Source organism: Sander lucioperca, chromosome 22 (assembly GCF_008315115.2).
Source record: "Sander lucioperca isolate FBNREF2018 chromosome 22, SLUC_FBN_1.2, whole genome shotgun sequence".
Lineage (NCBI taxonomy): Eukaryota > Metazoa > Chordata > Actinopteri > Perciformes > Percidae > Sander > Sander lucioperca.
The window spans coordinates 15,916,122-15,943,923 of NC_050194.1; the positions used below are offsets into that span (position 1 = coordinate 15,916,122).

The 27,802-nt window shown below is 38.6% G+C and overlaps 1 protein-coding gene across 1 annotated transcript; it reads right to left on the reverse strand.

Annotated features, from left to right (window-relative positions):
- Positions 1-628: 628 nt before the first annotated feature.
- On the reverse strand, positions 629-27,618 carry LOC116061342 (rho-related GTP-binding protein RhoN-like). Its single transcript, XM_031315484.2, has 5 exons — positions 27,269-27,618; positions 25,941-26,028; positions 9,280-9,389; positions 4,599-4,733; positions 629-1,693 (listed from the first exon to the last, which is right to left on the reverse strand). The coding sequence occupies exons 1-5, from the start codon at positions 27,374-27,376 to the stop codon at positions 1,439-1,441; spliced, it is 696 nt and encodes a 231-aa protein (XP_031171344.1). The 5' UTR covers positions 27,377-27,618; the 3' UTR covers positions 629-1,438.
- Positions 27,619-27,802: the final 184 nt, after the last annotated feature.

Here is a 27,802-nt window from a genome sequence, read left to right on the forward strand (position 1 = left end):
CTTTGTGTTTAGTGCTAATTGACCAATTGTACAATGCTAAAATGCTAAACTAAGGTGGTGAACATGATAACTATACCTGCTGAACATCAGCATGTTAGCAATATCACTGTGTTAGCATGCTGACATTAGCATTTAGCTCAAAGACTCTTATTCGTGTTAAGAAGGCAAGATCATGTATGATTCATATGTTTTAAGGCTGTTTGTTGCTGTTTACCATTACCATGTGCTCTTTGCAATTTAATTAATTTATGATAATAAATAATTGTATCGTAAATTGTCGCAGATGAGCTGGCTTGTGCATAATGTAGATTTATGGCTGTATCTATTTTTATTCAAGCAAAGTTATTACTTTACTGTTACTACTTCTGTGCTGTTGATTTAGATTGGAGATCTTTTTAGGTGAAAAGTTCTATCTTCCCCGACAAAAGAAGCTTTTTCAAAGACAAATGGTCTTATCTTTCCGAGATAAAATGTTCAGACCTGGAAACTACTGTGCTCTCTGCACCAATGAGCTGAGACCCGAAGACAGAAGTATAACGAATCAAAGATTTCCCTTTTATACACTTCTAAGCATCAAGGCCAAATCACAGTCAGTGAATAAGTTACGTATTAAAGATGTCCCAACACGTAGCAGAGCAAGTATTTTTATTTCATTATCACATGTACAACATACCAGTTACCCCCTTTACTCCCTCTGTGATTTTCCTTCCCAGTGTGGATTATTAGGACAATATTAATTTCACAACACTTTAGTCTTATGTGGTGAGTGATTATTCCATTTTCAATATTAAAAGCACTTGTGGTTTAAGAAAGTTAAGTGTCATCTCAGCCCAGTTTGTTTGTCTGTCCAGATTTTCTTTTCAACTTGTTATATATGAAGTGGAACAGCAGAGTTAATTCTCTGACATTTACGAATAACTCGAAGCAGTTTGCGTGCATCGTATTGTGCTTCATTTATTTAAACACTTAAAGAGAGAACAGCATTTCAAAACAGGAAACAACATAACAAGATCAAGACCAGCACTGTTACTGCTGGTTCCTGCAAAGTGATCTTTCCAATTATTATTTATTTACTTTTATCTCCATAGTCACATTTGTTCTGTCCTTGTTTCATTTGCTAACCACCCTGCTTGTGTCCATGTCAATTTTTGTCCACTTGTTTAAATTAAAGCGTTAAGGAAAAATTGCTTTTGCCACAACAATGACCTCTGCTGATGAGAACACAGCCACAGTGAAAAAATAACAAGGAGAGTTTTGCTAAAGATGGACAAACAATTCCTCAAAGAACTCCATAAGATAGCATTGTTTCTTGTTTTGATCATATTGTCCTTTATGCAGTGCAAGATCTGACAAGAATTCACCAATAAATTAAGTTCATGTGCAGTATGGTTTCATGTCCATCAGCAAACACAGGCCAGCTGCTGGTTAGACTCTGGTCCTACATGAGCACGCAGCTTTTGGCCCGGGCCTTTCTAATGGCAGGTGGGTGCTCATGAATCTCAGTCCGGGGCGGCTGCTGGGAGACCCGCTTGAGTCCGTGACGTGATCCAGCACGTTTGAGCTGAGGCCGATGGATATGGGATACAGATGCCAGGGTAGTGACATGAAAAACATCACGGACGCTGTTCTCGGAATACCTTGAGGTGCACTCTGTGTAGGCCACGGCACCGATCTGCTTTGCCAAAGTAGAGCCCTAAAAACACAGAAAAATACAGTATATGGGTCTGTTAAGAGGACGAATAAACAGTGGAGACAGGTAGCACATCCAGCAGACAATTTGCTAAATTAATATTCATTTTGAGCTGTGTTTCTGCCCACCTGACAAATGTAAATCTGATTTTACTCTCCTTTTTAGCTCTGGTTTTGGCCTTCACCAAAAGAAAAATATGTGTCTCTTTAGCTGCTAGTTGCTCACTTTGTTTTCTGTTGGTAACTGTTTGCCATCTGGTGCGTGGCAGGTAGCGAACACTCGAACAGTTTTTTGCCTGCTAATTATCTTGCTGCTGCTGGGAAAAAAGGTTGATGAGAATACTGAGATTAAACCAAATTTGCGGGTGGTGAAACCGAAACAAAAGCCTAAAGACCCTACAATGCTCCACAGAGCGGAGGGGAACTGCATTCCGGTCATAATTATTTGTGGGTCCATAACAACGAGCGTCTCCTTTCACATTGCTTATAGTCATTTGATCCATTGTTACTATAAAAAAAGATTAGTGCAGCTTTAAAATTAAAACATTTATCCATCCTTGTGCTTCAGTTTGTGTTTGTTTGTAGTCCAAAAGAGGGTGACTCACCTAGAGAGCTGCTGAGAGCTAGTACTTAGAGCTTTGACAAATATATTGTGTGTATGTGTGTGAAAGAGACAGAGGGGTCATATGGTGGAAATTATGCTTTTTGCATTCTTAAATGTCCTTAAACCATGTTGAACCTCTGGCATGCAGTTGGAAGCCTCATGTAATTCAATAGAGTCAAAATTAAACTTTTTTTAAATTTATAATCAGATACAGAACTATGAGTGCATAGATGCACAAACAGTGGACTTTGCAACACTCTTTTCAAGCATCCTCTAAAAGTTTAATATTATCATTATTTGTTAGATTATCCTTATCCTTTCGTGGATATCAGACCATTGGTCTTGCTCATGTACAGCAAACACTCCCCTCTTAATAAAAGCTCTCAGAAGCACGATAGCTAACCGGGGCATACAGAAAGCTACCACACAGCTATGAAATATTCAAGGCCTATCTGTGCAACTGTAAAACTCGAGTGTAAAAGCTCAGTTTATCCCCAGTAGTGATTATCCCCATCTTAAATCTGGACTGGTTGAACTTGTATATGCTGCTTTTATTTTGCTTCCCTGTTCTCCAACAACACTGACTCTGTGCTTGGGTGTATCTTGTAGTAGGAAAGGGGGCACCTACATTTTGTATTGATTTAACCAAGTCTTCTTTAGATCTTATAAATAGCACTCCTACCCTGTGGCCTTATCACTATCGCTTACTTTATTTCATCCTTTCCTTCTGGAGTGTGTCATCAATTGGATTTGTGAACTTCTTTTGGCAATGAAACATCAACACTGATGTGTGGGTGTTCAGCCATCAGTGTTAGAGATATTCCGCATTGAAGGAGAGTATCTAGCAGTCAGATGTGGTAATAATATTCCTCTTGTATGAAAAACAAACACTTGAGCTGCGCTTCCAGAGAGGCGGCATTATTTTTGCATTAATGGAAACGTTCCAACACTCCAACACGTCTTTATTTTGACACCTTAAAGCCGATTACAGCAGTAGTCACACAGTTCATGTGTGGTTCATTCTGGTGAATGCACTTCCCCTGAGTGGCAGAAGTGTAACGTTCCCAGTTTGTGGCTGTTTGCAGTGCAGCCCTTTGAATGGGGCCCATTTAGAAAAAAGCTCTATGGCAAACCAGCCCTTTTCAATTTGTGCTCTATTTTCGATCTTTTTCTATTAAGTCTGGCCACAGTGTCATCAATTGTTTGACCACACAAGTACTGTGCTTATTTCTTTTTTTTTTGTTGCCAGGATTAAGAAATCTCTTGTACAATACTATAAAGCCGAATGGACACAGTTCAGCCTCAGGTGCACCAAAATTGTGTTACTGTTGATTGTTCACTCTGTAATCACACATTTTGGTAACCGGTAATTTAAATAATGTAAAGTAATTGTTTTTACAGTTTCAATGCAGCTAAATTGGACACATATAAGAGTAAACTAAACAAGACATACTTTGGGTGCCTTTGGGATGATTATTTTAAATGTTCTGTAATTAGGACTGCACTGGAAAGCTGCAGTTTACATCCAGCCAAACAAGGTAAAAGTGGCCTCACAGTGAAGAGTCAGAGTGAATGGAAAAGAAAGAAAGTGTTTCAAAGTTGAAAATTGCTTGTTTCTGTTAATTTGGAGCGTAATCACTTTATCCAGAGAAAGTAATCTGAGATCTTGACGGACCAATTTTGAGGCCATTACTGACAGGAAAATGAGGGTGCTTACTTTTGCTTTGTCTGAGGTATGAGAAAATATTAATATGTTGACAAAAGGCTGCCAAGAAGTGTGAATTCACATTTACATAAAAATAGGCTATTAAAATGTATGCATGCCACTGTTCATCGCTCCAAGACACAAACATAACTATTGTATTAGCACAAATCCGGCTGTTTGTCTCTATCTTTGTTTAGTCCCAGCTCTTTTATTCTCCTTGTGTTTATATATTTGTGGAGGTTATGATCTGAAGCAAATGTCATTCTCCCAATTCATTTTCAGAAGTTTTGTTTATGTGCACAAGTGAACAAAGTAATGGGTGCCATTTGTCTGGGATGATACTATTCAATTTGTACGTAGGCAAATGAAAATCACTGCAGCAGAAAATTACAAAGGCCTGTACATTTAAAACCATATCTTATGGATGTTGCGAATATTGTTGAATAAATTAAATCCATACTGTTCAGTTCTTCACACATGCAAAAATACTGTTGCATTGTTAGGCTATGGCAGCAGGAACAACAGTTCCTTTTAAGCTAGGTTTGACACTGTTAATGCAAACAGACCCAGAAAGATGAGTGGTGTTTTCTTTGCACTCACCTGTTCGTGGGTGACAGGAATGAGTCTGTGTTTGGAAAGCTCTCTCATGACGTTGAGGTCCGTCCTCATGTCCAACTTGCACCCGACCAGCACCACTTTGGCACTGGGACAGAATTCCTGCGTCTCCCCCTGCCACTGTATATCAATAGACAAATACACTTAAGTGCTCAGGGTAATTATGAATCAAATATAGGTTTAAATGAGGATAATAGACAGCATCTCATTACCATTCTTCCTTTCACACTTTCATACTAAAATAGGCAAAACATATACTGTATAAAACCACAAAGCTAGATCCACCAATTTGGTTGTAATATCATATATGTTGTAGCATTAAGATTTCCCATACCTGAACAAAGTGGCCTAGTGCAAACCCTGAAAAAAGTTCCAATATATGGATAGAGGTATGCACATATTTGTGGTCATATAATGTGGTATGTCCACAGTCTATATTTATTAAACTTCAACCTGGATAGGGTTTCTTTTAATGGGGCTGCACTCGATATTCAGAACATTAAAATAACAGTAACTATTTGCTATGTAAAGATAAAGTATAGTAATGTAGTCCTGAGCAGAGAATTAAGTCACAATCCGTCGCCGAGGGCTGTGAAAAAGTGCCAGTATTTTACAAGTTGGGGAACGGTCTGTGAGAGCCTAACCACTTTTTTCTGAATATTGAGTAAAGCCCCTGTAAAGTCCAATTGGGTCACAATTTAGGATTATCGCTTAAAGAGTAGCTTAACACTCCCCCTCTTGTTTTTGCTGACCTCGAGTGGTTTAACATAACAGCCTTTTTGATCAAACAATTATACTTATTTGGATTCGAAAGAAAATGCTAATGTTGCTGTTACAAGTGAACCATGTTAATCGAATTCCGTATGTTTTTAATAACACAAAACTGTGTGAACCTGTGGACATGTTTTAGCATATTTTGATGCCTTGAAAGCTTTTCAGCGTTGTAAAGTCCTGGCTTCAAGGAGTATAAATCACTGTTTCTTTGTGTCTGATAAGCTGGACTTTCATCCTCTTATCCATAACCTGCACAAAAATATGAAAAAAACACCCTGAGCTCCGAACTTGCAGCACGCTACATCCTCCATTTGACATATGAATTCTCAAACATGAAAACTGGCCTTAAAAGACCACTGTAGGACAGATGAGGAACAAATACTGACCAGTACCACAATATAAATCTTCTGTTAGCTACTACATGAGCTCACGACAGCATTATGCTCATGGACATAAATGCAGGAAGAAGACAGACCACAGACATGACTCAAACTATTAAATTCTTTATCGTTTTCTTTCTCTCTGAGACTCTTGTCATTATCTCCTCACACCATGGCACAGAAACCACTTTGAGCATTGCTGCTTCATTTGTTCTCCCTTACAAAGAGATCTTTTCTCCCAGATGCCTGGGTCGCTGCTGTTACGGGCTCCAGCATGTAGTGCAGTTGTGCAGAGTGAGCTGTTGCCTTTCAATAGGCCGCTCCACTGAACAGTGTGCAACTGGTGAATAGCAGCAATTTAGATGAGTCACAAAGGACCCATGGGAAGAGCAGCTTATTGTTTGTGTTAATGTTAAGAATTGGTAAGAGAGTTTTGTTCCGGATAAAGAGCAGCATGGGAGCAGTTGGAGTTGAGAGTCTAATTCATCAAAGGAAGAAAATGAAAGCTGGTTATTTTCCATAACTTCAGCTGACAATTGAGTTTGAAAATATATGTGCAATCCAGGTAGCTGCACTTTCTAAATACACATATCAAAACCACCAGGAAGGTAACTGTCATTTGGGACACTGAGGTCATGATCTCAGTAATATTTAGGGGGTTTTAATGACCTGTGAGGAGTTCACATTATGTGATTACACACATATTACACATGTTGGGTTTTTAAGGTCAAATCTGATATTTTTAGCCAGACTAGCTGCGTGGCTCTGAGGATGGCAATTTCAGTCAGTCGGTCAGTCCACCACTTTGATCCAGGCTGAAATATCCCAATAATTACAACTTTACGACAAAATATGACTATATTTTGTGCACACATTAATGGACCCCAGACCGAATCCTAATAACTCTGGTGATCACCTCACTTTTCCTTTACTGCCACACTACTTGGGTTTTAGCCACATTTTTGGCTTTATTTGAAATGTCTGTTGAATTAGATTTCATGAAATTTAGTACAGGCATTCATGTTCCACTCAGGATGAATTGAAACAACTTTGGTAAACCCTTAACATTTTATCTAGCACCATCATCATCAGGTAAACAAAACAAATGTTAAGCTTGTGTGTATGAGGACTCTGCATAGATCATATATTGTTATTAATGTACTCTATTTATACTGACTGACCCCGGCTTCTGGCCTTCACATATACTAGTTAAGAATAATTTATAAAGAGGCAGGGGGATAGAAAGACAGAAAAGAGATTTAAATCAGGAGATGCAGCAGTGCTGGTAGGCTGCTAGTCAGAAGTTATGAAGAAAAGGTGAGAAAATGTTGCCAGCTGCAAAGCAAGGGGTTGACGTGTTGAAAAAAAAGGTGAAAGCCGGGTAGAGACTGGGATAACATCTATAGATTAGGTAATGCTAGATGAGAAATCTCCTAACATGGGAGATTTGAATTAGTATTTGAAGAGAGATTAGACTAAAAGGAACAAAGGATATGGGGTGCCTGGGTGGCTCGCCTGGTGGAGGGTGTGCCCCATATGCATAGGCTCTGTCCTCGTCGATGCGGGTTTGGATCCGACCCGCAGCCCTGTACTGTCTTATTAAATAATGGCCTAAAATGCCAAAAACATAATCTTAAAAAAAAGGATTTAAAAAACAAAAAAGGGAAGTGATAAGGTTTCAAGGGTTATTTTTGTAGCTTATCAATACTAAGAAAAAATAGTCCCTATATGAGAAAAATTGGAGGGTGCAAGAATTAGTTTAGCGGAAGGCTGTCAATAATGGCAGAAGAAAAAGTGCTACGTACGGCAAGGGTGTTATTTGAACATAGAGGCTTGCAATGCTAAAGTAAACGGAAACAAGACATGGTGGCACATTGCCATACTTAAGCACTTCAATTAGATAGAATAAGGATGAGTTCCTTTGTCGTGTCTCTAAACTTTGAATAGAGTGACCCATCAACATGTCACTTTGGCATCTTGGGCATGCATTGTGAGATCAGTTTATTCACCACTATTACCAAGGTCAAAGTTCAGGTTAGTTCTCAAGTGGACCCTCTGTAGGTGTGAGAATTTGTCCAACATAAAAGATTAGTGTTTTTTTGTCTTGTATTGATGATGTCATTGATGAGTGATGGTGCTGACTGCAGGAATGTCTGCGGACTGAAAGGTCAAATGCGCCAACATATTTGATGTTAACAACTCGCATATGTTCGTTAGCAGTTAAAATTAAGATTGATCAATATCTAAAATGCTACTAGTTTGCAAAACAATTACAGCCTTAAAGTATAGGTTAGGATTTTTTTCAAGTCTATTTTAATAGAATACTTGCATGCCATGTGTACGTTGAAAATGTTATTGGTCGCTGTAATCATTCCTCACGACTACATTGTAAGACATGGAGGACAAAATCCAAAGTCCTCGTTTGTGCAAAAATGCCTTTGTAGGTTTGCCAAAGCTTATTCGTGGCTTGAGGAGTTAGAATCAGAATCAGAATCAGAATCAGAAATCAGAATCAGAATCAGAAGCCAAATTGAGTTGACGTTTTCCAAAGTTATCAGCACAAAATTCCATGTTAGTTTAGACAGTGTTCCCTTGTGAAGCTACGGCGGAGGGCTATTGCAGAGGCAAAGCAAAAAAACCTACAAACGACTACCAGGGCGAAGATACCGACTTATGGCTAACTCAAAGCGACAGTCTCACGTTAGCTTTGGCTAAACTTGAAGCAGCTATAATCATTACTTTTATAATAACACTGTATCAAATGACAACGGGAAAAGGGTTACTTATAGATGCTGTAGGTAATAAACCTACAAAGAATTATCACCTGAATCTCCCCCTCCTCTCGGCTTTACGGAGCTTTAAAGCATGTTTCAGCTCATTGTTTATCTGTTTAATTGGTGTTAAGTTGTGGGCCGCAGCAGGCAGATGTTTTAAAAGCCCACTGCCTGCTCAGCACCAAACAGCAGACAGACACAGTGAAAGAGACTAGCTGGTCAACAAAATGCATTCAGCAGCTAAAGAGCTAAATATTTTGTAGAGATCACAAAGGGAGTTCAAAGGAGAGTGAATTTTGGACTCACATTTGCCAGATGGCCAGAAACATGACTCCAAACTAATGACAATGTTGCTCCATAACTGCTGTATGTGTAAATAAGAAACTATTTGCTAACAAGTTCACCATATCAACTTCAAAGGTGATAATATGTCAATGTGGATTACAACTTGTTTCCGTTGCCAACAAGTGGCCCAAATTTCTTTTTAGATTTTGTACCCCATTTCTTACTATAGAAGTGCTACGAAGGAATTGCATCATGGCCAGTAAAGAAAGGACAAATAATTGACCCATAACTCTTCAGTGTACATATGGCATGTGAGTATTGTATTATGGTAGACTTGAATATATCAGAACAGATCCTTTAAGGCTGCTCTGTCTCTGATAAAAAACTAAATATACCTTAAAAACTGTAAAAAGAAACAAGACACATTCACACTTCTGTTAATGTGACACTGACCTTTTTCAACACGCTGTCTAGTGTTTCCGGACGGCTGATGTCAAAGCAGATGAGGACAGCGTCTGAGTCAGGATACGCTAATGGCCTCACATTGTCATAGTAGGCCGAACCTGTGGGCGAAAAAATACACACAGACATGACCAGCGTTTCCGGTTGGATTATATGTAATTTAGTTACTTTGCGGAAGAGTTAACTTTTATCACGAAGCGGGTTATTATAGAGCACCTTTGGCGGTAATAACTATGATTAAATGTAATAAACTAAGCCACTCTGCAGATGACAATGAGTGGGTGTGATTCATTGCTTTCGAAACGAACAGACAGACCTTGTCCACAACCCTTGGTCTGTTTGTCTGTCTGTCTTGAATAAGGCAACAGACAGACATGTGACAGTGATATAATGAATGGCAAGCACAAAGCGTCACCTAGTATTTCAGAATAGCATGTTTTTTTGCCGGGGGCCCCGGGCTGAATTGAGCATTGTGACCTGGGCAAGGGGACACATTCCTATCCAGAGGGGACAACATTCCCTCTCCAATTCCCTCATTGTCTCCCACACTACGTGCACAGGGCTTTGGCAACTTAACAAAAATGTGTTCGACAGAAAATTCCCATAGAACCCGACTGAATGCGAGTCACTGCCACACATACAGCACAAACATAAAAACACAATTCACTCTCTTATTTGGCTTAAAAAAAGAACCGTTGGTATTATGTCAAATATATGTTAAAAAAACAAAACAAAAATTTTGAGTATGACCTTCTTTTCCTGTGAAATATGAATATATTTTTAATGACTTATCCTGCACTGAGAGATGTAAATGTATCCAATCAAATGTGACTAACTCCTATAAATCCAATTCAAATGACCGGCGGTGATAGTCACAGGTGTGTGTTCAAATCAGTCAACAACAAAAAACTTTGCTTAGCTTAGTTTCCGATCGTGTTTACTTTTAGATTTAAATTTCTTTTCCTGCTCCACATATTCCATTTTAATCGTAAAATATCACATCACAGAAGCTAAAGATGCTCTAACTGCAACATTACTGTAAATTTAAAGCAAGAATCCTGTTTGTTATAACCTTATTTTGTACCACCTTTTATCTGTTGATTATGATTTGGAAGTTAAAATTATTATTTAAGCTACCAAGTCGATTTGAATTTTGATTACACAACATCAACACACCTGGAGGGTGCTGCACAGGTACAGTATGTGTGCCCAAAAAAGCAGCTATATTTACCTCAATTTGTGTCACGCTGTCAAAATCTGGCCCAGAGCAAACCACATGTTTGTGCATGTGTGTAGCTGTGGACAAAAAATGTCAAACTAAAGGCCACAACCATTTTTCCCCTGTCTCTCTGACTAATTCCTGCTCCTGGGTTTCACACATACTGTATTCAAACACGCGCACAGACTATCTTACTTTTGTGTTTTCGGATATTTAAGGATATATATATATATTTTTAGGATATTTAAATTCATTAAGTTTATATGTGAATAATTAGTCTGGAGCGCCTACCTGTGATACCAGACATGTATGATAACTCAACCTTTGGAGTATGTCTACTCTACCAATGATGGGTCTTTTTGTTTGTTTTTATGTTTGTGTCAAAAAAAACAATATAATCATCTGTATGCTATTTCCAGCTATATGTTTAATTTTCAAAACCCCAATAAAAAGAGTAATAAAAAAAAATCCGCAGGAGTTGGTCCTCTTAGCCATTTCTTTTTGAATGTGAATGACAGTGTTTGTGCTGATGCCATTAGTTAGGGCTCCTACTGGAAAAGCTGATTCTGCCTTTGTGTAAAACAACAAGAGATCTTAGTCTCAGCCCACCTGAAGCCATACAAACTCTATTTATGAAATGCTGCTGACCTAATCTGGGCAATAGGATGGGACGCTGTAAAAGAAGTAATTTGCAGAGCTGCTTAGTCAGCACTTTTGCATGTACACTAAGTTTATATATGCTACAGCTTTGCACACTGATGTCTTTTGGTCAGCTGTTGTCCTGCCGAGTATTGCAAAATACTTCAACAAATGATGTATTTGTCCTCACACCTAAAGCGGATACACGTACAGAGACAACCACCACAAGATAGGAGTTAGTTGTTTACAATTTAATCAATTTATCTTCCTTAGAATTTATGATATGACTGACTGGCACTTATGGCTGTGCACCAGAATGTCTGTAATTGGGTTAATGTCAAGGAATTTAGAAAAAAGTTTTTCCTTGAGAGAGCATTTATTTTTCAACTGTAAAAACAAACAAAGGGATTCTTATCAAAAATGTTTGTTTAAAAAATATTTGCTGATGTATTATTACCTGATTATTTTAACTCTCATATGACGGTATAGGCAATTGGTCGGGCTATAATAACAACAACTTAAAGGTTCCCTGTGGAGTTATCTTGTAAACAAACAAACATTTTCATATTCAGTGTAAAACTGCACAGGGCACCCATTAAATTTGTAAAATTAATGTATTTGTCTCATAATTAGTGTTAAAACCAGGAAGAAATAGTTTTATTCATGATTATGAAATTACAACTCAAGCAAATATATAGATATTTTGTTGAGAGGAAAGGCTGAAAAATAACTTAATTGAGGATACAATGTGAGTCAGTTTGCCATCACTTTTTTCAGTGTTCTCAGTGTGAATAAAACCTCAGATACAGATAATTAAGTTTCTCCCTAACTTCTCCCAAGGCAAGAAGGAATGCTATATGATAACATAATGAAACTCCATTATGCTTTAATGCAATTTTAAAAATGCATTTTATACAACCTCCTTCTACTCTTCTACATTTTTTAAAGCCAAAATAATGGAGGTGGAAATCTATTCTCCAGTTAGCTAACAACATGATGGTCAAGTAGATCACAGATGTTTTGAAATAAACGGATTCACAAGAACTGTCCAGGGTGCTGATCAGGTCACTGTCACTGGTAACCAGGGATCAGTCTAACATTGGGATCAGTCTAACATGGGGTCAGTCTAACCAGTGATCAGTCTTACATTAGATCTGTCTAACATGGGATCAGTCTAACAAGGGATCAGTCTAACCAGGGATCAGTCTTACATTAGATCAGTCTAGCATGGGATCAATCTAACATGGGATCGATCTAATCAACAGAAGCATTTCCCAGTGTTATATAATGCAGCAGTGTAGTACTGGCTTTTAAGTTTTTGACTGGCCGCCCATTAAGACAAGCAGCCCGTCTATCGAGTTTAGCTAATTGCTTTTCTCTGGTGTATTCAGTTAGTTCGTGCTCCTTCAGCAGTAATATACAGTAGTTGTTTATTGTTCTGCCAAGTCCTCCTCTTTTCAGTCTATCTAGCCAGTATAAACAAGCATTAAAACTCTCCTGAGAATCAAGTGTCTCTGCACTTGAATCTTCCTCATCTTAAAATCAGATACCTTCCACAACCATCTTTGAATTACTTTACTTTTCTGGCCCGCAACTTTAGTGTTTTTGTTTACCCTCACCATACCTATCATCATTTCCAGCAGCAGGCAGCTGTTAACAGTGAAAAGTTGCGAAAAGTTCTAATAAATCCACTGCACACTACCTTCTCAGCACCAAACGGCAGACAGAGTAAACTACTAGCTGGTGAACATAGTGAAGCATTTAGTGGCTAAGAGTTTCCCTCGGGAGTTGGTGAAGACCAAAATAAAGCTAAAACAGGAGTGAATATTGGACTTACATTAGGTGACCAGAAACATGACTCCAAATGAATACAATTAATTAGTTCATGTTCATGTGTTGGATGTGTCAATAGACAACTGTAACAGGTTGATAATATGTCAGTTTAGAGGCCTCCTTGTTCTTGTTCCATACTTAATGCAGACGAGATGAAAATATCAATATTCTTATCTATCTTTTGAAAAGAAAGTATATTTCCCAAAATGTAGAACTATTACATGAATGGTCCAAATGTTGAATGATTTCAATAAAGGTCTATCCTGTGCAGAATATAACTAGTGATCCTCGTTTTGATTCCAAGAATTGAGATTATAATTTCATTATTATCATATATGTTTTACTATATATTAAATACTTCAGATGTAGGAATTCATGCTTGTAAATTAATTCAGGTGCACTATTCCTCATAAAACCTGCATTAGCATAATCTTGGATAATGGCAGTGCTTTAATCCTTATAACACACACACACACACACACACACACACACACACACAGAGAGACTGCAACCCCACAAGGTTCCATGATGTCAACTAATCCATGTTCAGCAGCAGCTAATGTGTATTGATCTGTGTGTTTTTTTACCCTCTCTGGGACCTGTAGTATGATGCCCCTCATGGGAAGATTCCTGCTGTTGTGGCAGCAGCACAAAGACACTTCAGCCCATCTGTCTCTGTCTAAAACCCTCTGATCAAGAAGACACTCAGCTACTAGAGTACAGCATGTATTAAAGGACAATGAGTGTCGTTTAAAGTATTTACAGATCATTTGGTTCAGTGTTTCCACCAATCAAAATTAAATTTTTGTTCTAATACAAGTTTCTCTTACAAGGAGACAAATTAAATGTTGAACGTGTGTTAGATATGTGGCTACTGTACGTTTGGCACAGTGACGCACACGTTTGGCACACCACATGTGGCTCCACAAGGGGTGTCATGCTTTTAATGTTTGATCCTTACAAAAAGCTGTTTCCTTTTTTCTCTTGTCTGTTCAGTTGCTAGCAACAACAGGCTGGTAAGCGTGTACTGTCCCTGCCCTCTTGTAATTTTATGTAACCACTTGTTTGTGCTGCTTTTGACGGATATATCCCTTAGATTCAGTGGCTGCTTAGAGAGGTTTATCCTTCCTCAAAAGCCCCATGTAATGTTGCCTGAATGATATCTTTTAGGAGAGCTACGCCGAGTTTCGTACAGTAATTTGAAACCAAATTAACTACATGCTTTGAAAATTGTAATGGACAGAAGCTGGTATGTAATCCACCTCAATAACATGACACTGGGTTTTATTTTAGGAGTGGATAGGTTTGTATATCCTGTTCCTGTCAACATATGATCCCTTAAGTGAGATCCTTTAATTCCAGCATTTGATGTCAATTGACACCCATAGCGCACACTGAACATGTCATACAGACAAAAGAACAAGCCAAGGTATGGTATGTTCAGATCCAGGGACTGGATGAAATTGCTGCTTTTCTGGTTGTGTTCATTATCACAATAATCTAGAGCTGACAGTGACGTTTTCAAATTTTTTAGGGCTGTCAGCATTAACGCGTAAATCGCGATGCGATTAAGGGTGAGCATAACGCGTTTAATTTTTTTTTATTATTTTAAAATGATAAATAATTTAATTGGCATGGTTTTATTTCAATTAGCCCAATAGCTGGTTTGATTTGCATTGAGAGATGATTTTATGGAAAGTACCCCATGCCAATCTCTAGGTGTGGTGACGGGTATGTGATGATATGGGGCTATTTTAATTCCAAAGGCCAAGGGAACTTTATCAGGATGCATAGTATCCTGGATTCATGAAATAACTGGCCTTTAAAAATAAAAATCTGCCTGCCTCTATGGGAATTTAACATAGGGGTGTCTTTTGATTCCTCTTTTTAGTCAACTTTAGCATGGGTTCCTAAACTCATGAGCAGCACTCTACACTAAGAAAAGTTATTATTTATAAGTCATGCATGTAACTATGCAATGTAGCCTGCGTGGGCCTACAAGACACCAGAAATCAATACAAGCTAGAATTAAAATGCAGCACGATTCCAAAAAGCATGAATCACTAACAAATCTTGTGCTGCATAATTGGAATAATGGAGAAATCTGACTGAATACTGTTTAAATAGTCCATCTTCCCTTCTTTTTCACGATTTTGAAACAAAGTTGTAAAACACATCAAAACAAAACAACCAATTTAATTTCACTGCCTGTACACTAGAATATTTCAGGGTTTTATTTATGGCAAACGCTCTTAAATCATCAGAATATGTACAATACAAAAGAAAATAACTGTTCAGCACTGATGCAGGTTAATACTCATTCTCCAGACACGTAACCAGGAAAAGATGAACAGACCAGTATATTATATAATTAACCCACAAATACATTTCCAAATCTGCAATTGTAACGTTGTTGACGTGATGTAAATACAAACGTGTTATCACATCATTTTCATACTCATCAAATCTTTCGATGACACTTCATTACTTGCTTGCGGAAGTGTCTGCATTTGATATGTTTCTCTCATTTATTCAGTTTTTTTTCTTTACTTTGTCACCCATCTGTATATTCCAGACAGTACTGCAAGTTCAGCTTAGAGGAACAAAAGCTTTTTATGAAGTAAAGTTTCTTGATGAGCGACCTTTAATGAGCCCCACTGGGCAGGTTTCTTAATTATGAAATGAAGGGAGGCATGCTATCTATTCTGTTAAATATGGTAAATCTTGTTAGTAATTTTTTAATGCTCCGGAGATATCTCCTTTTTCTCATTTTGTCTGAACTTGTAAAACTCATTATTAAACATCCACTGTTGTATTTTTGGACTAGCCAAAAAAAAAGACATTTCTTTGGTTAGTAAAGCTCAAAGCTGTAAAGTGACTGATATGAGACTATCAGTCGCATGTCGTATCTTTCAGTATTCACGGCTCTGTGTGATTCAGAAGGAACACAAGCACCCCTTGAGATGTTTGCAAAGAAAATCATTATTAATCCTCTCTTATGCAGTTTTGTCTGCCAACTTCCATCACAGCACATGAAGGATCATTAATATTAAAATCCTGTTTGTCCCAGTCATGCCCTCCTGAAAAAATAGTGTCTTTTTTTCGGGTTTTCATCCAGGTCTGAATTCCTGAAATACACCCAGAGAGGGAACGGCAGTCTAATTTTATGCTATTGATTAATGCATTTGTCTTCCACCACCGGAAAATATAAGTAATGCCTCCCACAGCCTTACTGCTACACACTCATATTGTGTGACCTGTGGGGGCAATAGGGCTGTCTGCTAAATAACACAAAAGAAATCAGCCTGTATGTTTAGATGATTAGCAAACAGCAATAGAGTCCACTCATACACACTCAGCATGGATAATCACTCAGCGTATATGCATAAACACCTTGAGACGCCCTGTTCAGAATTGCATTCACATTTCACCTAATTTTGACATGAAGATGTTATGCCTGATATATTTTTCTCCATTCTCTCATTTTGTTTGCTATATAATTAAAACAAGCCATCCATTGAGCCAGAGAGATCAGGTCATATCAAGGATTTCTGACAAACGTTTTAATTGTTGATTTTATGATCTTTTTATGCAATGGGACTTTTACTATTTGAGGTAATGAGTAAGTGTCTTGATGTTTCTTTTCAGGAGTGATGTCTCAGTGGAACTAAAACCTTAAGGATAAAGGGGAACGTTTTTACCCTTGAACTGAAGATCAGTTCACTAATTATGAAGAGTAGTACTCAGCCTGTGAAAACAGTTGTATAATGTCTTTCATGGCTCTGGAGCAGCTTTGTCAAGGCTGAAAAAAATAGCCCCTGAATGTAATCCAGGTTATATTGGTGTGGGCATAAAGAGCACAAAGTTACAGAAAGAGAAAGCCAGTATGACAAACTGGCTGTGTGAAGTTCACGACATGTCGAGTGCAGAAATTCATTCTTGATCTTGAAAAATAGCAGTTACACAAAATCTTAACTCAAGTCCAAGTCTTAGTTTTTTCGGGAGCTTTCGACCTCATCTCATGGTCTTCATCAGTTTGCTTAGTTGTCATGGAGACAGTAAGTGTGGAACTTTGGTGTGTGACAACAGGTGGTCGTACATGGAGACTGTGGGTGTGGTTGAAAGCTCCTTGAAAAGCCAGTAATTGGACCTTGAGTTAAGATACTTTTTAAAGGTTATGTGACATTACAGGATTATAATTTAGATGTATATAGATTAGATTTTAGATGTAGTTTATCCTGTTCTATGATAAAAGTTATAACATAGGCGTAGTATTTTTTACAATGTGATTATTATATGTTAAACTGTAGCACTTAATGTGAAATGTTACCAAAGTCGATTAAACAACAGCAGGCTCACAAAGCTCAAGAGGACAAGCGCTTAATTTAACTCAAAGTTTGATTGAACTTTGTGGTGAAAAGAATGCGTTTTAGCTGTACATAAATCATGGATTCATGTAACCGGTGTACACTGTGCTTGTTGACATGCACACTCCTCTGCTTGAATACCAAACAATAGTCTGAAATGTAGCGTGGAGGAATGAGTGATGCTGGTGATGCCGGTCACATCAAGAGGCAAACCGTCTTTGCACAATGTGCTGGTCCGCAGTGCTGTACTGTGTGTATTTTGTGTGTATTTTTTAGGGCTGAATGAAATCTCTGATGTTGACATTGATGAAGACAACCTTGTTTTAATATTCACTAAACTGCTAATGAAATGTTATTACTGAAAGGGTTGTCATCAGCAAGAGCGTTCAGGCTAAAGTTCACTCTAATCTAAGGTTCTGTCTAATCAGGTTACTCAAGTCTTAATTAAGTCAAGTGTTTTTGGTTTAGACCGAGGCTAGTAACAGAACGCCAGGCTGGATTTCAGTGACAAATTCTATGTGATGTTCTTGCATGTTTCTGATTCAGTTAGCACAGAGGGAGAGCGCTGCCAGTGAGCAGAGTTTTGCCTGAAATCAGCAGTAATCCTGCAGGATTCCTTCAAATTAATGACAGGGGGACATCTGTGCATATCCCCTTCACATTAAACCTCCCAGCTCCTGTTGTGATTGTATATGCTGTCTGAGCAGCATGTTCCTGTGTGTAGCCCTGATCATGAGGTTCAAACCCAGAGAACACATGAACCTCTGAGCCATATATCTTGTTTATTTAGTCCAGCTGCTTCTGCACTTCACCTGCTGGATGGTAGTTTCCAAGGCCATACAGCCAATAGAAAAGATTAGTCTGTTAAATGAAAATGAAATCATAATAAGTAGGTTTATACTAAACATAAGTAGCAAACACACTTTTACTACAAAGCTGTTAATAAACTAAAGTAGTGCTTTTGAACCAGGACTATAATAGACCTATGACATGGGCTGGTTTTCTATTGTACAGTAGAAATGACAGTATATCAGAATGCAGTAGAAATAGGGTCACCACCGTCGACCCCCTACATCCCTCTCAGTAATGGCTGAGGTGTTGGGGTTTAATGGAGTGGTCATAGCTACGTCTTGCATTATAAATAAGGGAATGGATAGAGAGGGTCTTAAGTGGATGGATAGACCCCTTGAGTACCCTCTGTGTGTGCTTTTGAGTCCAAACCAAGTGCACTACAAATTCCAATTACTTTTTAGTTACATAATGTAACAACTGAGCTGTTATGGTTTTAAACCACTCTCTAGAACATGACTAATGAATCTTCTATGTATCTCTACGTCCTGATAACATTTCTGTTATGCCTGTGTCGGAACTATTTTATTTCCATGAATATGGTAGTCAAGCCGACATCCTTTTCATTCTTTTTTTCGTCGCAAATCTTTTCGCGTTAGCAACGGAGCTATCGCTTGCTGGGGAAGAGTTTTGGCAAACGTGAAGGATTTCTGTGTTTTTGTGCTTTTGTCATGGCCTAACTTTTTCTATTCTCTTAAGAATAATGTCCTGTCAAGTTTTATGTAAAGCAAACAAACAAAGATTGCAACAAAGATTTGACCAGAGGAAAAGAGAAGTTTCTTAAAACATGGATAACTGGCTCAAAGGGTATATGATGGAGCAACCGATTATGATCTCCAGCTTAATTATACTGGACAAAATGAACTGTTGGCATAAATTAAGACATGTATAATTAACACAGAGGAAGAGCTACGGTTACTGGCATAGAATATATGATGTGATTTAGGAAGAAGGATATTGGACATTGTAAACACTCCCTTTCGCCCAGTCCAAATGTGTGTTACTGTATCTGTATTGTGATGAATAGCCTATTTGTCTAAACATTATGTTTTGTAGTGCATGTCAGGTTTGGTCGCTTATTGTCTGATAAAAATCTGAAAATTCTAAATTCAAAAAAATGGTGAATGGAGGACACAAAACAGTGACTCTGTACCTAAATGAAAGTTTAAATTACATTTTTAGAACATAGAAGATTTTAAGAATAAATAAGTATTTGCTGATGCTAGATAGTCTTATACAAAAGTCATATATAAAAGTTAGCACTCCTGTGTGCATGTTCATCTAGACTTGCTGTCTCTCTTGGACTGCTCAGTTACACATGCAGTGCACTATAGTAGCTGAGAGACAGAACGAGCGTCCCCTGGGAATGAGAGCGGAGAAGCATCTAGGCCATTGATTTTCAATGTACCCTTGGTCTTCTAATGGGCTGCATGAGCAGAAGAAACCAGACCAAGGTGACTGGGGCACAGTCTCACACTATGAAAACCTACTGACACTCATTTAGTCCAGCATACTTTCTCCTATACATGACTCTGAGCACTTAAAACTCAGCACTCCACTTAGACTCTATATCCTTCTCTCTCTCCACTGTCTATTTATATATTTTACCACTCCTCTGATCTCTCACAGCACTTACTCATATGCTTACTCACACAAACATACACACCCCTGTACATGTTTAGGAAAAACCAACACTTGGACTAAAAACCCAGTTCCCCCGCTATCTGCACTTCTATCCAAAAAGCCTCTGAAACGCTTCAACACATTAAGCTGTTTTCTCCGCTCATTCCTGTCATGGAGCCAGGTGCCACTCACACACAGATGCTCGCTCAGAGCACATCTGGGATAGTGCTTTCAAGGAGCCAACATGTAATTGGGGTCATAAAAGATGCTCATGAATGAATGATGGACTGTTAAGGCAATCTCAGCCACAGACTCCGTCGGCCTAGGATGGATGGATGCAACAGGGTCTTTAAGTGCCACTGCCAGCGATGTTTGCACAGAATGTGACAGAACGAGCAGCATGTGATTGCAAACAAGCATCCTTATGTGTTCAAAACTGACATGGAGGGCAGAGTTCAAGGTGGCAAACCTCAATACATTCCTTTCGTTGCTCACTGTTTTAAGGTGTGACACTGCAGGTTCTGCCGGTTGCTTTATCGACTGTTACCTCATACTTTCATAGGCTCAGCTGTGAAACCTGTATGTTTTGAAAGCTTGTGTTTTTGTGGCGAGAGTATCCTGCAACTGCTTTTTGTGGCCTGCCAGCCACAGAGGAAAATAGATGTATTGTAGGAGAGAGGATAGGAGAATGGAATTAATTTGCATTGCCAGTAAAATGCACTGGTTCTTTAAGAATCCAGCCAAGACAACAAAACTTCAAACTCTACTTTCTAACCCTGCTATGTGTGGGTTACAGCATCATGAACAAAACAGTTATGTTGTGGAGAAGTTGCAAATTATTCAGCATAATTATGTGACTACAATTAATTTAAACTATGTTGCTAAGAATAATCCTTTAAACCTACAATAGCACATTTCTTACCTACTTGAGGGCAGCAAAAACAAGCTATAAACACAACACTAACATATTAAAACCTCAAGTTGATATGGCAAATATATTACATGGCTGCTTATTTAGAAGCTACAGTATACCCACATACATGTCATCCGTTTAGAAATAACCTCACACTTTGGCTCCCTTTCCCCACATTTTATATACTGTATATTCAATCTTTTTATTGTGCAATGTGCTTTGCCTTTGTACTTTAATGCTTGACAAGTCATTCACATGTGCACTCATAATGTTAGAAGGAGAACCAGGACAGGGCAGTTTAATATTATTACACGACATTTAATGTTGATGTCTGATTCTAGAAATGTGATTTTGGGACATATTTATAATTAGCAATAGACAATTAATTAAGAATGCAAAGGTCACCCCTGGAATCTCTATATTAATCTAATTTATGACCTTTTTGAGAGTCACATTGGCAAATTGGTTATAATTGATCAGATGCTTGCGAAATTACACTCAGCACCAAGGCCTTTTTTTTGGTCACAGCCCATAAAGATAGATTAGAGTGAGTCATATGTGGTATCTGAACTGCTGAAGGAGACCCCGGGTTAAGGATGGAAGCAACATGGGATTTTCAGAGGAAATGAGAAAAGGATTGATTGAGAAGTAGAGAAGAGACATAAAAACAGATAGAGAGACTGACAAAGAAAACACAAGGTAAGCTATCAAGTGCAAGAGTGCTGAGAGGGCAGTGCCCCAATAGTGGGACTCCTGACCTTTGCTTGATGGAAACAGAGAAAGAAGAAGAGACTGGTGAGGGGTTGGCAACCAAAATTATAAAAGACTGAATGAAAATAAAGAGAGGAAGAGAAAAAGTGCAGAGAAAAAAACCAAGTCATGATAACTATGTTATAGCACACAAGGTCAGCTGGGATCAGCATTTAAGTTCACAGTTTTGTTATTTATTTCACTTGGAGACCAAAGGTCCCTCACTAACTGCTGTGTCATCATAATCAACATTGCTTGCAAATCAAGTCTAATTAGTTTTTTGTTTTATGGTCATCTGAGCGAACAATTGCCTTTTAATGACTCCACAAGGCGCATTGCACATTAAAATATTGCGGAAGCTTCTTACAAAGGAGAATTTGACTTATTACTTTAGTAATTTGTTATGAGCAGAAATTATTTTGTGTTTCCCAACAGGCTTTTGATTTCAAATATACATTATTTTCAGCACCATACAGCACAGAGTAGTACAAAAGGGAAACTTAAATGCAAATACAAAATAAAGTAAAGGGGGTTGGATTGATGGATTTTGGGAAGACCTCTGAATCACCACCAACATCTTTGATTTTTTTTCTTCTTCAATTATTCAAAAACAGCCGAGCCAATCAGAGCTTTGTAGGTGGATAAAGAACAAGGACATTATCTTGGTGTGCCAGAGCCACATGGTGAAAAGCAGCTTGTTGTACCTTAACCTACAGAAATAGCAACTGTTAAATCAGTGTATGTATTTGATCATCATCAAAAAGTATAACTGGTGCCTACAACTTTCCTGTCGACCAAAAATGATGTAGGCAGGATGGATATGCTACTCGCTGCTCCTTGGTTAGGGTAAAATCTCCCAAACACAAATTTGCTAACAAGAACCATGGATGTATTAAAAGAGCTGGAACGCCGCCACTCAGCTTTGCTACCAATTAATTCCAGTGTAAATAAAAATGTTCCCTATAGACTGCCATTATGAAAGAACCACTTGTGACCCCAAACAAGATTGTGATTGATTTTTTTAAACCGTAAAGGTTTTATATTTGCAAACCTTTCCCAGAGTCAAGAAAAGCTATTTTTATTTGTGTGACACAATCCCAGTGTAACATCTATGGTTATGTGAGTGGGAACATGCGGACAGGGCCAGGGAGGAAAACACATGCACATGTGCAGTAGCAAACCAGGAAGCAAGAAAACCTTTTTGGTGTATGTGCTAGGCTAGCAATTTTCATTGGAGTGAATGGGCACCATTGCTACTGATTGGTTTGGGCAACCTGAATTACTAATTCCTAACTAATATGTACGCAATGCATAAAGAGTTGGAGAAGGGTGACGCTGGTTTGTCAACTGCTGTTTCCAAGGCCAAGAATGCACTTTTGAATCTCATCTTGACTTTCATTGCTCTGGCTCTTAATCCTGACTCAGCGTTACATACAACCCAACATGACAGAAAAGCAAAGAGATGAAGATGGCAGAAAGATTGAGAGAAGAATGAAGGCTAACAGAGATGTACACAGAGTTGGCCGAGGGAGGAAATTAGTTTGGCACTAAGATTGAATAAAAGAAAGAAATAGAGTTTAACCTATGAGGCAGGGAGTCTGAAAGCAAGCATGTGAGGATGTAGAAGAAAGAGGCAGGAGGTTGAAAAGGTGATGGGTGGAGTGGCGAGATGAAGAATGAAGTAGACAGGGGGCAAGTGTTTGGTCACATAGCAAGTGCCTAATTAATTAATTAAATCCACTGTTTGTTTCTGCACAATGAGCGGGCAGCTTGGAGGCTGGTTCTGGCACCTTGCCCAACACTCTCACTCTCACAACACTCCTTATCTTCTTATCTGCCCTTCTCTAATCTGTTACCCACACAGGAGCTCTGGCCTAAAATCTGTGATGAGTTTGTGTTCTTTTATCATCTGTATTTGCGTCTATTGGTGCTCTGAAGCCACTTACAACAAATCTGTTTTGTTAAGAGGCATGCTTTGAATGAATTTGATAATGAATTTGATATTCAGTTGGTACCACTTTGCTGCCAAAATGAATTCAACACTCTCAGTTGAAGTCATTTAATGATATACTATGTCTGAAACGTTACCCTGAATATAGCCTGTTAACTGTTATTAAATTAAACTGTTACGCTACTTTTTTTTCTATAATGCTTGTTTGAGTTGTCTGAGTTTCAAACATGGCCTCTCTCTTCCACTGGTTCGGTTCACCTGCTGTCATGCAAACTGCACCCACTGGCCATGCTGTACATTGGCACATATACACAGACGAACTGAATGCTAACAAACATTAGCTCGGCTGTCTCTTACGCATGTCTGCACATGCCTATGAATACTCACACTAACACACACACACACACACACACACACACACACACACACATACATCAGCAGGCGTATGTACGTACTCAAACAAAACTGTGATTGCGTAAGAAATAGCAAATGTAAGCAAGAATAGAAGTTCAAAACTCATGGGTATTACAGCCACTGTTATAGCATGTAAGCATGTCAAGTGGCTGTAACCCCCCTATTCAGTCATTGAGTAGTAAGAGGCAGGTACCAGGGGGAATTGTGGTTATACTGATGTAGGTGCTGATGCACCTGTCTCCTGAGAGAGACCCAGAATAGCTCACAGGGACACTGCGAGGCAACGAACACGTCTCCTTTAATGCTGGAGGAAGCCAGCTTAGGTCAGACACGGATCACCAGCCATAATGCAGATCACTCAAAGTGTTGTTTTTGACCGAAATCCAATTAATTATATTCAAAAAATAAACAGGATGTTTTCCCCTGTTATCTTCCAGTCATCCAGTTGCTGTCTTTTATTGTAGAGATATGAGAGTGGTATCGATTTTCTCATCTGACAGTCTTGGCAAGAACGTGACTAAGCTTTTTTTTACAAAATAATACCAAGATCCTTTCTTTACCTTTATCTCTACAACTTTCAGTACAATTTAGCTTATTTTCTAAGTACTAGCGAATGGTTATATAAACACTAATACATCTTTACTGCCTTATAAATCGGTAAAAAAACATTAATATATTCTGCGTTTCTGCCAGGAAAAATCCCTTTGGCTGGTGTGTATCCTCCCATAAACCCTTTATAACGTATTTCTTTTTAAAAAGTAATCTTTCTTTCACAGTGGCATATGCTCACATAGAAATAGATTTCTATTAAATGTATTTACGGAGAAGGTTTAGGGAAGCTTTGCTGAGAAAACACCTTCCAACTTATTAATACCAGCACACACCTGTGGGAGCTATGTCCACTATGTTCCTCTATTGTATGCAAGAAGATGTCATTGATATGACGTAATGTGTCCTGAATGGCACATGATTCACACAAGATGAATTGAATTGTTTTGTGTGGTGGAGTAAATTACTGTTTAAGCATTCCTTTAGTGTATTTGTATTTGTTATCCACCACAGCTCAGTGTGTGTGTGTGTGTGTGTGTGTGTGTGTGTGTGTGTGTGTGTGTATGAGAGAGAGAGAGAGAAACAACCAGCAATTTCAGAGGGTGTTGTTCAAACACAGTGGAGTGGCCTCACCTACTGCATCACCAGCCTCAGAAGCTGCAGCTCTAATTTCTAACTTGTCTAGCTGGTCTTACTTTCTGTACGTCTACTGCATGGGTGGAGGTTAATGGAACGCTGCGCATTAAAGCTGCTCTCTGTGGTTGTGTGAGATCAAGTTTTTGGGTGTTGTTATGTAAGTGGAAATTAAATGTGAAAAGGGCCTAAAGGTTGACAAAGGGAAAAAGTTAGCTTTATATCTGGAGACTGAACGAATCTGACTGTTGAGCTCCACAACCTTTCAGCTGTTTAAGTCTAATGCAAAATCAGCTTCATGACATTAGAACAAGAGTTAGAGTTAACTTCACAGCTGTCCCAAAGCCATATCAGCACTATGAGTGGACAAACAACTCAAAATAACAAAATCCACTTGTTTTAACACTGGAAAACCTGCCATGTTGCATGGATTTGATCATGATGTCACATTGTAACTGTATTAAAGTAATGCATGCAGCCAGTATCACAGTGATTATAAGTGATGATTATGCTACTGACAGCTACTTGGAGCAGGCATGTTGAATGACAAGTTATTTATCCTCTCACAGAGCTGCATAACACTGAAGAAGCTGTTCAAAACCAACAAGTGTCGAATCAACTCTAAAGGTGGTGACAGGACTGAAGTTATATAAACACTGTATTAAGTTATGTGCCTGCGAATGGTGAATTAGTTTAAAAAGTGTTGTTCAGTCCTCCCAACAGATTATCCTGAAACACTCGAGCTGTGGTTGTTAATGTTTTTGGCCCACAGCCTGGATGTTGTTGAATGCTCCGAGGAGTCAGCTGCTTACGAATTTCATCACAGGCCGATGATGCGGCGCACCTCTCATCACATTGGCATGATAATCTTGCCACACAAAAGGGGTGAAACCAAACCCAAGCGTGTCCTACCTGAAGTGTCCCACATGTTGAGCTCGATCCTCTGTTTGTCGATCTCGAAGCTGGCTGTGTAATTCTCGAACACAGTGGGAACATAATTCTGAAATGAGACATGTTGCTAAAATTAGATGAAAGCTCAGAGGGGTGTTGTGTACATTGTGAAATTCAATTTAGATCAATAAATAGGTAAGGTAGACAAGAAAACATAATGAATTCAGTCAGCTGTAGTAGAGATGATAGTGCACTCATGAGCATCAGAGGCATCAGACAGTGTGTGTGTGTGTGTGTGTGTGTGTGTGTGTGTGTGTGTGTGTGTGTGTGTGTGTGTGTGTGTGTGTGTGTGTGGATGAGGCCAATTCTGAGCTTTGACCTATTTAAAAATTCAGGAATTTTGGTCAACAAGCCTTATCCTTCACGAGTTTCAGCTGAAAAATAAACTACAAGTACAGAGAGTATTTTAGTCTTTCTTCTACTTCCTGGTATTAAACAGTATTTTTGTTATTGTTAATACAATATCTGCCAATGAATTATATTTCCCGTTGTTGTTAATGGATTGTCGTCAATATACTGTAAGCGTAGACTACAACACAGATTGCTCATTGAACACTGTACAGTATGTTAGCTGCAAAATATGTAAGGTTTAAGTGTTAAATCCTTCATTGTACCTGATAACTTCCTTATTGTTGAGCCGTAAATCTTTAAGATTAACTAGTCCAGCAGATTATATTTTTGTGAATAGTTTTATCTTGATTAATATCACAGACAGTTTTTAGTCCCACGTTAAAATAATTTTACATTTAATTATTTGCATGTCTCACACAAATAGTGATTCAGTGTATTGATTAGAGACAGTTGTAGTTGTTGCTTTGGTCAAACAGTAATTATTTAAAGACCAGACTGTCCCTGCACCGACTGACGGTATACCAGCCGCTGATGCGCGCGATGCGCAAAAGCGCACAGAGCCCATATTTCTGTGGCAACTGGGCACTGAACGAAGCCTGAAAATGTCTTCATTTAATCTGTTTTATACATTATAGTGGATTGCAAAGCTCAATCAAAATTCTATTATAGAGAAAGACATTTAACCTGTTTGAAGAAATCATCTTTGGGCAGTATTCCGGTCTAATTTACAGGAAGTCAATAAGAAAGGAGCAAAACCACATTAGAATAAATAAATATGAATAAATAACATTTTGTGTATCATCAGTCAGTTCCCATAATTTAGATGCTATCAGGAGGTTGTGAAGTTTTCCTGTAAATGTCCGGCTGGATAGAGACGTTGTCGTGCCGTGGTTCCAGGGACTTAATTGTGTTTATCTTTATGAAATACTGTCTCTTACCTCTGGGTACGAGTCTTTGGCGAAAACGTGAAGGAGAGCCGTCTTGCCACACTGCGTATCGCCGACCACAACAATCTTACAGCGAAGTAATCCCTTATTGATCTCCATAGTGCCCCGAGTATCACTGAGTGGTTCTGTTTCGCTGCCTACTTGTCATTTAGCTTCAAACTAGTTGAGTGTCGAAGAGCAGCTCTAAATGTTGATAGTATTCCTAAAAAGAAGAAATCACCTGCGAGTATATACCGCACGTCTGAGATCCAAAAAACTTCAGCACCGCAGTCAGATGTAGTTTCGGCTACATGCTCTGTGCAATGCTGCGCTCCTCTGCTCCACCGGTGAAGTAAGGCACACTGTCAACACCTGTCAAGGTGCGTCTCTAAAAACGGTTTTCCTGTGAGATCTTTCAAAATAAAAGCCACAAATTACGACTAATCTATGCACTTATCTATCTAGATGGATACAACATATTCGTGGGTTACATGGTAGACTAGAAGTAACATTTGAACACATAGCCCATTGTGGTTGCCTGTCTGC